Source organism: Aethalodelphis obliquidens, unplaced genomic scaffold (genome assembly GCF_003676395.1).
Source record: "Aethalodelphis obliquidens isolate GAN/ISIS:26980383/991018 unplaced genomic scaffold, ASM367639v1 scaffold4, whole genome shotgun sequence".
Lineage (NCBI taxonomy): Eukaryota > Metazoa > Chordata > Mammalia > Artiodactyla > Delphinidae > Aethalodelphis > Aethalodelphis obliquidens.
This window is the reverse complement of record NW_020837948.1, coordinates 54,659,878-54,674,402: the sequence shown is the minus strand read 5'-3', so window position 1 is coordinate 54,674,402 and position 14,525 is coordinate 54,659,878. Positions and strand designations below refer to the sequence as shown.

Here is a 14,525-nt window from a genome sequence, read left to right as displayed (position 1 = left end):
TGTGTGTGTGTGTGTGTGTGTGTGTGTGTGTGTGTGTGTGTGTGTGTAGCAACTCTAAAGAGAAGGGAGAATGTTGCAAAAACGAGGGAGCAAAGACTTGCAGATGAGCAATAGCATGGTTGCTTGGTTGTAAGTAGTTACAAGCAAATGCAAGTAACTACTACAGAATCACAAAGTGATGAGTCTGGGGAAGCCTCATCTGATGATCATGGATTAGTCTACATACATCATGCCACTGAAATATTTTAAGGAGAAAAGTGACATGGTCAGATTTTTGTGTTTGAGAGTAGTAATAACACCTATCAGAGTAATATGTCAACAAAGAGCAAATATCCAGGATTCCAAATTTGCAAATCATATCCTCCCAAATACCACCACCAAGAATTTAATAATCATGCCAACGGATATTACTAGCTGGGAATTTGCTTAAAATCCTTACCTTGGGCTAAACCATATGTAAACCACAAAGATTTCTTTTGAAAGTCTAAGCTAGAAACCAGATGGGTCATCTAATCCTCATCTCTCTGTTTGGCCTTATTTTTTAAAAACTTTAGTATCTCCAGATGAACCGTGTACATTCCACCTTACCACAGACCTCACAATTCCATACCGTCATACACATCACAAACTTCACACATTTATGTGACTTGCTTGGCCTCTGCCTACATTCACTATTTCATCTTGTCCCTTACTATTCTAGTAAGAGGAAAGATAGAAAGCCAAATCCAAAGGAAGAGTATTTTTCCCTAAGTCCTAGAGCAGAACTGTTATCACATACCTCCCTTCCAATGGAAGCCCCACTATGGTCTTCTAAGAACAGAAATGGAAGGAAAAAAGAATTCTTAGAAGCCCTCCATGGGAAAAAGGTCATAATTTACCTAAGATCAATCTGTTCCACTGTGAATGATCACACCTCTAACTTCAAGCCAATCATCCTGAAAATAGAAACTAACAATCACTAGGGATGGACTGGTGAAAATTCTTCCCATTAATTACAACGGTAAGGCAGAGAAGAAGAAGGGCAAGGGAACGATCCCTATTGAAGGTGGGTTAGTAATGTCCTTATCTCATACGAATAGTATTTTTCTTCTTGCAAACAATCCATATTAAGTGATAATTCCCAACAAAATGCATTAGCAAATTTTTATATTTTCTTCAACATCTTTTAGAAGATATTAAAATAGAATAAAAATTAGTTCTTAAAAACTTAAGATAGGAAATTTAAGTATACATACCTAAAAACCTAATAAACAGTCTTGGTCACTAAACTGTATTTTTTCCTGTGCCTTATTCAAAAATACATGAATTGCTTCTTAGTTCCCAGAAAATGCAGACCTATATATATACTGCCAAATTACCACAGCACCTCTTACAAAATGCTATCTGTTCACAATTATGGTACAGGAAATTCTGACATCTCTAAATTGTTTAGTTGCGATCTCTCACAAATTGTCTTGGCCTTCAAATTAATTTTTTAAAACTAATTCTAATTTTGAGGTTCAATGGTAGAGGAATAACAATATTCAAGTCAATTGTAACTAATAATAAGGGGAATCCTACAAGTTAAATTTTTCATCTGCAATTTTATCAATGATAAGGCACTTCTTGTGAAATCAACCCCCAGCTTTATACACAGTTTTATTCAAACAAGAGTTACCCACAGAAATTATTTCTATTTTACTTCATAACTATAATCTTAGAAGTTTTGCTTACTATCCATAAAAAAGAGAGACAAATGGCACAGCTGTGGAGAATATAGTACCCCAGAGCTCTTAATAGTCATTCAGTTTTTTCCTGTTTGTATCATCTTCAAAGCACGTACAAAATATATTTGATTCAAGATAAAACACTGCTTGTTTTTTTAACATATAACTAAAATGGTGTGTATATTTTCCAATGAAACTTAGTTTTTGAGATTACAAAAATCCCTAGACACAGTTTTAAAGTAGTAGCTTTTGGAAGCTCTGATAATAAATGAAGAAATTAATCTATTAAATACAGATGGAATAAACCCACCCAGATTACGGTAAAATTGTAGTTATACTGCTTTAAAGCAAAATCAACCTACTAAGGAGTGATGATTCTACACATATCCTTTAATGAATATCTGTTGGAAACACACAAAGTGACAGAAAAAAAAATCTCTTTAACAGAATAGAAGATACATGCAGAAACCCCAAAATGCATAAATTCTAGCAGCACCATGAGAATACATTATCTAAACATTAGAAGAATTTAAATATAATTAGTGCTCAAAACAGCCTATTTTCCATTAAGATAATCAAACTTTTGAAAATTTATCAGTACAAAAATAGCTTCACGAACTACTGCTGTATACACATATCTGCTTTCAACTCTCAAAAATAGGATACCAGCAGTTATTTATCAATATATCACTATATATCTGAGGATCATATATTCACAATGAACAAAATAAAAAGTTTCAGTTTTCAGTATTATATTTCAGTATTACATTCTAACAGCACTGGGAAACTATAAAATTAACTATTTCCAAGAGAATTTTAGATAGTTTTAAATCTTTTTTAAAAATCCTAGAATTCATTAAGAAATAACAAGTAAATTCCAGACAGCTGATGCTATGAAGCAAATCCCTCCTGGAATCAGAGTACAAAACTTTCCTCCATATATATATAAATACTATATTTATATATATAGTATAGTATATAGTAGTTATTTTATTTAGTATACAGATGACCCTTGAACAATGCAGGGAGTTAGGGGTGCCAACCCTCCGTGCAGACAAAAAGCCATGCATAACTTTACAGGTAGTCCTCTGCATCCGTGGTTCCACATCCACAGATTCAACCAACTGCGGATTCTGTAATACCGTAATATTTACTATCGAAAGAAATCCACTCATGAGTGGACCCTCGCAGTTCAAACCTGTGTTGTTCAAGGGTCAACCATATAGCTAATCTAAGGCTACAGTCTCAAAGGATGCCCTGAATACTTCAGTAGGTCAGAGTGTACACCTGTTCAGTCCCAAAAGGATATTATCATTTAGGTTAAAAAAATATTTTTTAAGAAAAAATAGCAATTTAGATAAAATTTATTACCATTTCCCCAAAGAAATTAGTAAACATTTTCATCCTCATAATCTTCCTATTTTACACATCTCTAGACTTTTAAAAGCATTTAAATAAATATACTAAAAAAGTGTTAATTTATCTAAACTTATTCAATGAGAATGTTTTTGCATAGTTTATAACAAGGACACAACACAGTACTATATAGCACTTGACTTAAGCATTGAGCAGTCCATACATTTTACAATTTAGTTCAGCAGTGTAATTTTTAAAAAAACAAAGAAAAGAGTAAATAAAGGTAACTCTATAATGCCAGTGAGTTAGATGGAATATAAAAAGTTGTACTAGCTTAGTAAATAAGTTTTTTAAAAGTTCAAAAGTAATTTTAAAAAAGTATTTGTGGATGAAATTATATGTCTGGAATTTGCTCTAAAGATAATACAAAAGTGGAAGAGTGGGTAGGATTAGAAAAGAAACAAGCCTGGCCATTTTTTCCTAAATGTTGAAGCTGGGAGACGTGCTCATGGGAGTTCACTATAGTGTTATCTCTTTCAAGTATACTTGAAAATTTGTGTTAGTTTAAAGACTAACAAACAAATCTTGCTTTTCTCTTTAAAGTTAAGTAATACTTTTTAAAAAATAAATAAAGTTTACAGAGAGTAAATAAACTATAAACACATTACTAAATTTTCAGGACCAAATGAAAATCAGGGTTTCCTTTTGTTATGTTAATTAATGAACTAATAAGATTTAGGTATACAATTTAAATTTTAAGAAGAGCACAAGCTGGCTTGCTAAGTAGCTATTACTACAATCAACTCAATCAACTTGACTGACTAGATCATTGTTCCCTATATCCTTCCACCTTTAAAAGAAAAAACAAAAAACACAGATATTCTAGTGATTTTGCTCCTAATTTAGCAATAAAATGGTATCAACCAGAACAGAGGAATGTTGGCAAAGTATCTTTTTTCCTATTCATTCTTTTCTGTTGAAATAAGTACTAAGGAAGAAAGACAAAAATAAATAGTATAAGTAAGCCTTAAAAACATAGATTTTAAATGTTCTCTGCCATGGGAAAAAAGGATAGTGTATCAAGTTTAAACATTTGTGAGTTTCAGATTTGAATAGAAATTATTTTAATATTCTTTGTGTCTCTCATTAATGAAACACTGATCTTATTTCTATATAGTTCTCCCAAAATAGAAACAGTTATTAACTTCCTGACACAACAATGTGCTTGTTTTGGGGATTAGACTAAAATGCACTATTAACTAACTGGCAGTACATAGTAGGGTCAAAAGAGCTGAGCTGTAGTTCTAAAGCTGTTACTAATGAACTGTATGACCTAGGACAAATCACCTAACTTCTGGGATGTGTCAAAGGCCCATGCTTTCAAACTTTGACGTTTTACCCTATAATCCAGCCCACACTTAAATATGTATGTTACTGAAACACAATTTCATCTCTTAATGTGGGTTTTATCCTGGTGTTACTTATTTCATTTTATTTTTCATTTTTTCAGAATGCCATGAATAACCTAAGTTGATTTCAAACCACTGCAGTTTGAAAAATCCTAGATTACACCATCTCTGAGGTCCCCTCTGTTATTTTGAGGTTCTAACATTAGCTGTAAAATACTCAATTTTCTATATCAGGTAGAAATCTTAATTTCAATCAAGTAACAAGGAGAATATTCATTGATACTGATTGATGTAAAAACAAGTTCAGAGAATAAGTCTTCTAAAATCCTATGCTGAAGTGTTTTTTAAATAATAAGAAAACTGTAAGATTATATAATGCCTTTAACATAATTAAAAGCTTAAATTGACCTGTTAAATTTCATTTTCAGAACTCAAATATCTCCCTGGCTAATCTACATATTCCAGTAGTCAAAGAAGCTGTACCTCACATCAAAGAAAGTAAACTCCTATTTGACTCCCCAAAACAGAGAAAATCAATAGATGACCAATCACAGTTAATAACTCCAAACACTAAGGATTAGCAAAATAATAAACACTCAGAAAATTTTAGGTACATAAAGTAAACTAGAAATAGCTTTTACAAATGATAAATACAAAAGTTCTTATTTCATAATGCTACAGTATCCAATGCACGTCTTGTTTAAGTGTTAGCCAAAGAAATCAAGTTTATAATTATGTTCAGTGTAGTTACATCTATTTATTAATTGGACGTGTTAAATATAATAGGAAAGAAATTTTTGCTTCCATCAACACAAATATTTTTAAAACTGCACATGAATCACATTGCTCTTTAGTAGTAATTGCGTATTTTAAAAACCAGTATGGTTTACAAATCAATGTAAACATATAGTCTTCAGATTGGAAGAACCAAAAATGTTCATGTGTTCAGTCATTTTTTAGCTATAGAAAAGAGAACACACCTATACTGCAATAGTTAAAGCATTACCTCTATGAAAATTCTAAAATATGCCTAACCCTTTTATGCAAAATTATTACCATTTTTAGGAACATATTAGAATAGCCTCATAGTCAGAGTTTTTCCCCATTCATTCCTAAAAAACTCTTTAACAAATTCCTTCTTCTTCCTCAGCTTGACTATGAGGTCCCTCAATGTGAGTCTCTAATAAGTTTAGTCCTATGCCCCTAATATTCAACCAATAAAATCAAAATTAAAATTCTCATGAAAAAGAAAGTTTGGAATATCTCACTTCACAATTCTTCTGAATATGCTAAAGAATTTGATCTTTTTGAACTGGTCCAAAGAGATGCACAACAAAGGAAAACTTTTTTCTGAATTTTAATTAAAATTATCTAGGTCAAAAGTTTCCAAAGAAGGATAAAAATTAACTTTAAGACAATGACTGAGAGGTATTTGTTTACATTTACAGTTTCACAGACCTCCTTACATCCTAAAAATACCACAATATGGCCAATAATTAATGTAACTGGTTTCGAACATATTTAGGATAAAGTGCATCTTTTTAAAGTATCAAATTCTTTAAAATTCAGAAGCATGTGAAGATTTATCTCCTGTTAGTTGGTGTGCAAAAATGAACCTGACATTAACATTAACAGGTCCATGCTGGAAGTTACACCAATAACTTGTCTTCTTCTTTGAAATAATACAGTGAGATTACCTCTAAGACTGGCAAAGCTTAATTTCAGAATAGGAAACCTATTTTTTTAAAAAAATTTTTATAACCCTCAAGAACATACATGAAAATGGAAACCAGGTTAACAACGAGGGCTTTTTAGGAGCTGGGTTAAGAAATAAGTAAAAGAGATTTGCAATAATATGTTGTTTCACTGAAAAACAATTTGTACTATAATTAGCTCAGTAGCCCTTTTTCTACAAAGGTAATGGAAATGTCCACTCCAGTCCATCTAAGCAACTATAAATTATTAAAACTTTTCTGAGGTTAACAGTTAAAAAAAAAAGTCTGACCTGGAATTTTCACTCAGGGTTGTAACTTTGCAAGATTTATCTGAAACCAAGTAAGTTTCTACACATTTTACTTAATCATGATGGTTGAATTGAATCTGTACCTATGTGAAAATGGCAATGCATTCTGAGTCGGTTCAGGCCTTGGCTCTGAGTTCTGGGTCACGTCAGGTGTTCTTTCATCATCTGTCCCATTGATACTTTCTGGTGTTAAAGGAGACTGAAGATCCCCTCCTGCTGATTCCTTTAAAAAAAAAAAAAAAAAGGGAGTGGGGATAAAAAAGTGTTACACTTTTGTTAAAATTTACAAGATCATCTAAAAGTTAAAACTGACTCTGATGTATGCTTACTTATGAAATATAGTTATTTCAATTGAAATTGGAGTCAAAGACGTAAAAATGAAATTTGAAGGCGAAAAAATTTTAAACCAAAGCAACGCACAAGAAAACTAACTGAAACAATACAATTTAAAAATGTAAACATAACACAATTTAGAAATGTAGTTTCAAAGAACTGAAAAACTTTTAGGTTATATAAGCAATTAATTGGTTAAAATAAGATATTCAACTAATCACTTAAGAAGAAAAAGAAGATGGGACAAAAATGCAAGAAGATTTTATTTTTCATTTGGGAGGGTAGGAAGAGAAACGGAACGAAATCTTCAACAAGTCAATTTTTTTGATCTGCCATAGCTTTCAATTCCAAGAGACATTTAGAAAAGTAACTGGAAATATTTCCATAGCACATTATATATAATGTATTTCAGCTTTTCTTGCCTGCTACTCATAATGAAATTATTTCTCTTTGCAATATTTCCTGTTTTATTTCTATCAAGGTAAATTTAGTTTATCCCACTGGAAAATAGATGGGATTTAAAACAAAGGTCACCCTGACACCTACTCTTATGACTGCCATCATCAGATTTTCTAAATTTGATATTAGAAGTCAGAATGAGGGGTCATTTGATAACCCTGGTAACCAGGGGTGGTCCTAGCACCAGATTGTTAAAGAGCAGCTTGACAGACCCCTTGCAATCTCTGACCAATAAAACTTCACAATAAAACATCAGTGTCCAATAGGGGAGTAGTTGGGGATAGTCATAATTTGTCAACTTGAAAGAATATAAGATTTCCTCTCAAATAAAAATAAGAATATGTGTAATATAGGAAAATGCTTATAACTAGAAAAAAGAGAATATAAGGAGATATCTAGATTATGATAATTTATATACTTTACATAAAAATTATTGCACGTGAAGAAGCACTAGAAAGAAATATGGAAAATATTGATATTAATGTGGTGAGACCAACTTCCTTTTTTGGGGCTTCTGGTTTTATATTGCTGTATGTGTTTTATTTTACATTTAAATATTTTAACTAATAGTACCATAGTGCTATAAATTATACAAGCTATCAAAGATCAAAAGACTAGTTTCTTGATTCCACATCCTCACTTAACTATTTTTCAACTATTAATGGAATCTCTAGTTTGACCTTTAATTTCATTCTTTTAAAATCTTTCCTCTGGGGCTTCCCTGGTGGCGCAGTGGTTGAGAGTCCGCCTGCTGATGCAGGGGACACGGGTTCGCGCCCCGGCCCAGGAAGATCCCACATGCCACGGAGCGGCTGGGCCCGTGAGCCATGGCCGCTGGGCCTGCGCGTCCGGAGCCTGTGCTCCGCAACAGGAGAGGCCACAACAGTGAGAGGCCCACATATTGCCAAAAAAAAAAAAAAAAAAAAAAACACTTTCCTCTGAATCTACTGTTTCTATTAACTGAGAGTCAGTGTATGAATAGTTTGTAGTATACTGTGAAAACATGAAATTTTGTTTTACAACAAAGTCAAATCCTACTGAGGAAACAGTATCCAAAATGACTATCTCTAGATCAATTATGGACCATGTCAATTAGCCTGAAAAAGTTTAAGCAGCCAGTAAGAGACCATGAGGTATTCATATTTGGTTTCAATAAATTGGGAAAATTTTTCTCCAAGAAAGGCCAAACTAAAATAATCAAGGTTGACTGTCCAATCAACTAAACAGTAAGTTGGCCAAGACCTAATTCAGTGGAAATGATAACAGAAAAAATTACCTTGTCAACCTGAAAGGGCATAACCAGTATTAGCAACTAAGGATTTGTTAGATTTGGTTGATAAGAGTGTGAGGGCCAAAAGTAGATTAGGATTAAAAGAAAGAGTCAGAGGAGGAGTAGTGTGATTTCTGGTTCTTATTACCTTCTGGGGTGAAATAAGAAAGATTATGAGGCATGGGTGTTGGGGAGGCTATAACTGTTGATGATACTGAAGTAGACTCTTCTTAGAGACAAGCTAAGAAGGAGAGAAGGAAGAAAGGGATAGAGGTTGCAACAATTCCAGCATCTCAACAGAGCAAGCTTTTCTTCTGAAAGCTCGATTATTAGCTATATTTAACAAAAGGCATATTGAAATTACCCTAGACACTATACCTAAAATGAAAACAAAAGCCCAAAGCATATTTCATTTTTAAGGATGTTTAAAAAAAATTAACATTTGCTCAAGAGAACAAGAAATAGTTCCAACAGTACATAAGGGAAATGAAACTCCTTTGCCTTCTAACTATTCCAACTAGGTAGCCACACAGGTAGCCAAAAGTGTTGTGTGAAACCTTCTAGAAATTTTACATAGGCTAAAAATAGCACTGCGAAACTAGTTTTATTTAACATATTCCAAACATCTAGTTGCTTTTTAGTTAAAATTTTGTGTAATTTCCTAAACATTCCACTTTAGTTATTCCTTAAAGACCCTAACTTTCATAAAACCTGCATTTTATATCTTTAAATCAAACATTAAAATAAAAAGCACGGAGGTATATCTGTTAGACTACAAACTTTTGAGAAAGTAGGATAATTCCTCTTTGGAAAGAGATTCCTAAACTAATATGGCTAGCCACTTCTATGGTAAATGTTTAAGGAAAAAATTATCAAATAATATATTCTTTGATCACAGTTGATAAAAAAATTAAAAGTGTAAAATATAAATAAAAACAGATTTAATCAACTTCTATCACCTCTCCATCCTTATTTTGAGAAAATAAAACTCACATCTCACTGTTTCTGGGAAATTTCCCTCACACCCCACACCAAAACAAATAATCTGAAAAAGAAAAACAGTCAGATTGAAAAAAAAGTTTGCATATTAAAATATGAGAGAGTATCAAGGAAGCCAAAACTAACACATGTGACCACACTATAAAAAAGGAACCTGAGCAATGATGTAAGATTCAGAAAGTGCTAAAGAATTCTCTCTACTCATTTATGAAGTGGCAAGAAAGTCCTCCTGCAAAAAGCAAAAAGCTCCAGAAATATCTTGAATCACATGGAAAAGAAATCAGGTTGGCCCTCACTCCAGGCCAGGCCTTCAGGGTGGTGTCACCAGCCTACTCTCAGGTGTATGTGCCATAGAAGGAGGATGGGGTGTCAAGGGTTAGCTCTACTTAAAGAAAAAAACTCAGGAAATTGCAGACGATCAATTACTGGTATGATTTACGTAAGAAAGATTAACAATCAAAGAAAAGCCTTCAGCTTTAAATCAAAATACTAGTGAACAAATGAAACATAATATTATTGAATTTTAATTTATAAATGTAAAAGAATCTTTTTTTAAAAAAAGTCTTTACATTAACTGACTTTTTTTGTTTTTAAAGATCTTTTTGTTTTAATTTTTTTTGCTGTGTTTCTGTGCAAGGGCTTTCTCTAGTTGTGGCAAGCAGGGGCCAGTCTTCATCGCGGTGCGCGGGCCTCTCAACTGACTTTTTAGATTAACTCATCAACTACTGGCTTTGATTCCAACAGATAAGAGGGCTTATGCTGTACAACCTCCTATCCTCCCAACCTGTCCCACTCCCTTTCCACCTGCTCTTCAACCTCATCAGGACTTACATCCTCTTGGCCCTCTGCTATTATGCTAGTTGTCAGGCTCAACCTGGCTTTATTTCTCTCCATACCCAGCCTGCAATAGAAAGTCAATCATCTCAATTATATTCTCAGTAGCATCATCCCAACTTCCGGGCTTCCTTACCTTCCACAACACCCATCTTGCCAATTTCTAATTCATATCATCATTCCCTATTCTCATGTGCCCAAGCTACCAAATGCTATGGGAGAAAATACGTTAAATATGCTGGTTAGTGTCATGAAAATAATTTTGAGCTCTGACTTCAATTATGCTCTTGACGTGACGAGTATTCTTTAATTTTACTTATTCCCACTTGACTCTTCTTTTTCTTTACCTAACAGCAATCTCAAACCTCTGTTCAAGCTTTCTCTTGTTCGGTTGTCCTTCCTCTCAGAGAATGATCTAACTCTTCCTTCACAGAAAAAATGGAAATAAATTGGCATAGACTTCCTCGATCTCACACCTATCTGCATCTAAATCTGTTTTTATCCTTCCCTCCTACCTCAAATAAAGTAGCTAATTTGTTTCCACCCTTCCCTCTCACATTACCCTCTTCTGCACAATGCTCCATCAATGATCCCTTCCTTCTCGTCTCTTTTTCCTTCTCTAACTCCTTCCTTCCATTTAAGAACACATTCCAGTCACCCCCACACATACATTCCAGAAAAGAAATTCTTAGCTCCATATCCTCCTGAGATTATCACGCTAACCCTTTTTCTCCTCATACAAGAGAACCAAATATTTGTTACCTTATTCTTATTACTAAGCATTTTGGCCTCAAGAATAACCTAAAGTCACTAACTATCTCCTTTCATTCTACAAAGTGCTTCACATTGCCCTTCCTTCCCAACAGTCCCTGTATTTACAAGTGGACTCCACTTTGTTAGGTTGAAAGTCCTCTTGAAGTCTCAACCTAGTGGAACTCTGCTCCCTGCACTGCCAAGTCATTGTCTCCAACTTAAAATGCTCTTCTCTTGACTTCTGTGCTAACATTCTCTGCTGGTTCATTTCCTACTTCTGTGTTTTTCCCTATATCTCCCTCAGATTCCTTAAGTGACCATCTTTTTTTTTTAAAATTAATTAATTTATTTTTATTTTTGGTTGTGTTGGGTCTTTGTTGGGGGGTGCACGTGGGCTTTCTCTAGTTGCGGGGAGTGGGTGCTATTCTTCATTGTGGTGCACAGGCTTCTCATTGAAGTGGCTTCTCTTGTTGCGGAGCACAGGCTCTAGGTGCATGGGCTTCAGTAGTTGGGGCTCGTGGGCTCTCGAACGCAGGCTCAGTAGTTGTGGCGCACGGGCTTAGTTGCTCCGCGGCATGTGGAATCCTCCCGGACCAGGGCTTGAAACCGTGTCCCCTGCATTGGCAAGCGGATTCTTAACCACTGTGCCACCAGGCAAGTCCCTTTAAGTGACAATCTTTAAGTGACAATTTTTGACCCTTGTCTCTCCTGTCTTTCCATCCTATTTTTTTCTGGATGATATCTTCTCACCTACAGCTTTAACTATTACACATTTGTTGATGATTCTTGAGACTTAGTTCCAATTCCAAATTTCTAACTACACACTATTCACCTGTATGTCCAATAGGATTGAAATTCATTCTCTGAAGTAGATATCCTCCTTTGAAGTTCATGCTACAAACCAAGAATAGAAGTTTCAGAAACATCTAACTTAATATCTTACTTTACCATTCTCCCTTGCCTTCACTATTTCCTCAATTCTTACATTTCCTCCAAGTTCAGTCAAGTTCACCATTACGTCTATTCCCTCCCTCTCTATTTTCACTGCCAATAACTAGTAGGTAAACCCAATAGAGAAACAGATAAATACTCCATTGGGACAAGTAACAGGATTAAAGACACATATCTCCACTGCCCTTACTTTGGAGAGCAAAAAAAATATCCAGAGAACTCTAGTCAACCTTTCCTGAAGTTGTAAAACTTGTTCTCGTGGTATTTGGTTCAGTAAAACCACACTTGTCATATGATACTAAGAAGGCATCATATTAATGTATAGGCATTCACTAATTCTAATGGTATATTTGTGGGCTAGATATATAAATAATATAGTTTATGATAGTAACAGTTGGCTACTGCAGACCACTTTTCAAAAAATCCATTTATAGCAGGAAAATCTAAAACATTCGAGATTTACTGCACTTGGAATGTCCTTAGAAATGATATAGTTCAAACCTCTGACCTTACAGATTCAAGAACCATGGCCAAAGAGATCAACTGACTTTCATAGGATCAAACAGCTAGTCACAGAGAGCCTAATAATCACTTACAATAAACCAGTGCCATTGGGTAAATATAATTTATCGTTAAAATGAACATTTTAACAATTATGGTATTTATAACAAAGCTAAATAAACTTTATTTTTCTCTGAATACACACACTCACACACACATATAATCCATTTTTTCTATAAAGTGAATTCTAAAAAATCTTGAGGAAGAGGTTTAGACATATTAAATATAAATCAAGGTAGCTACCACAATATATTTAATGCTATACAACCTGATATCTTAAATGGAAAAAAAAAGCCCATGAATATTCTTTGGCTTCAAACAAGTGATGGAGTAAATAGATTTTACTCAATTTAAAAGTCTTAGTCAACTGAAGCTAAAAATTATTTTTTTTCTAAACTCCAATGAAGAAAAATGTGGATTAAATGATCATATAGCCCCTTTTTCTTCAATGCATATTCTGAGGAAAGTGCCTAACAAGTTAACTGAAATACAGTATTTTTAAAACTGTGAACTATGTAAGAAATTTCAAGTTTAAAGTCAATCATCTCTCTTGATTTTATATCAAATTGACTATTTAAAATATTCCCATGGAAACATGAGAACATAAGATCTCCAACAGAGGAAAAGTTCTAAATTAATGTCTGTTATTTAAAGAGAGATGCGAAAGAAACTGACAACTAATATGTGATTCAAAGCATTCCTAGAGATGTTACCTTGATGAAGACAACATGAAGATTATCTGATATGACCACATATTTATATCAAGTATACAACCTTAGCTCAAGAGTCTAAGAGGGAATTGGCCAGCTTTGTTCTAAATGCCAGACTCCTTTCATCACAAGTCTTTAGGGAGATGGAATGGTTTGTCTACAGCACTATTTCTCAAAGTCTGATTCCCCAGATCAACAGCCATCAGCATCTCTTGGAAACCTGTTAGAAATGCAAATTCTCAGGTCCCACCTCAGCCCTTCTAAATCAGAAATGCTAAGGTTGGGACTCAGCAATTTGTGTTTTAACATGTCTTCCAGGGGCTTCTGATATAGGCTTTATTCAATTAAGGCATCTGTATTTTTCTAAATAACTATGTCAAGGCTTTACATCATCATCTTCACCATTACAGCCACATTGGAAACTCAGCTGTTAACATTTATTAAGCCTTTACTATATGCTAAGCACTTTGTAATCCTTATTTAATTCTCACAATAACTTTGTAAGAAAATATCATCCTTATTCCCATTTTATGGACTAAAGAAAATACTAACATGCCTAAGTTCAGAAAACTAAAAAGGGTTAGAGCCCAGATCGAAGCCAAGCTCTAGAGTGTACATTATTGCCATTATTGTATGACAGTGTCAACATGACATTGCCATTATCATACTTATTCCACCCAACAATCCTGTAAGGTAAGTAATGTAATACTCATGCTGCAGATGTATAAACAGACTTGGGTTAAGCAATTTTTCCAAGATCACATAGAGGCAGAAAAAGAATTTATGTCTAAGTTTGTTTGACTTGAAAATACATACACCTAACTGGTCTGCTATACCACCTCGAATAAAAGTGAAAGCTATGACCAACTCGGTGTCTACTATTATCAATTATCCCATTTAATCTCTCTACCAACTTTGCTGAATTCCTGAGTAACATTCTAGTCTTCAGGCAGAGTGTTAATTTAGTAGATTGGGTTAAACCAGTGAGAATCAAGCTGTGCTTTCTAGCTGAATGGAATCAGAGTGGCCAAAGGTCATACAATTCGAGTCAAAACAGAAATAGTAATGACCTCTGTAAGGGACTGTCATAAAAAAAAAAAAGGAGAGGAAAGAGAAATGAAAATACCATTTTCCCCCTATTTCTCTGGCTCTGTAAATTAA

At 34.0% G+C, this 14,525-nt stretch overlaps 1 protein-coding gene across 3 annotated transcripts in view; it reads right to left on the bottom strand.

Moving 5' to 3' along the window:
• HOMER1 (homer scaffold protein 1) overlaps nucleotides 1–14,525 on the bottom strand; it is a 125,730-nt gene that overhangs the window by 55,268 nt on the left and 55,937 nt on the right. For all 3 annotated transcript variants that reach the window (XM_027100749.1, XM_027100748.1, XM_027100750.1), the window contains one exon: nucleotides 6,578–6,717. In XM_027100749.1, coding sequence (XP_026956550.1) covers nucleotides 6,578–6,717 — 140 coding nt within the window. The remainder of the gene's footprint in view (nucleotides 1–6,577; nucleotides 6,718–14,525) is intronic.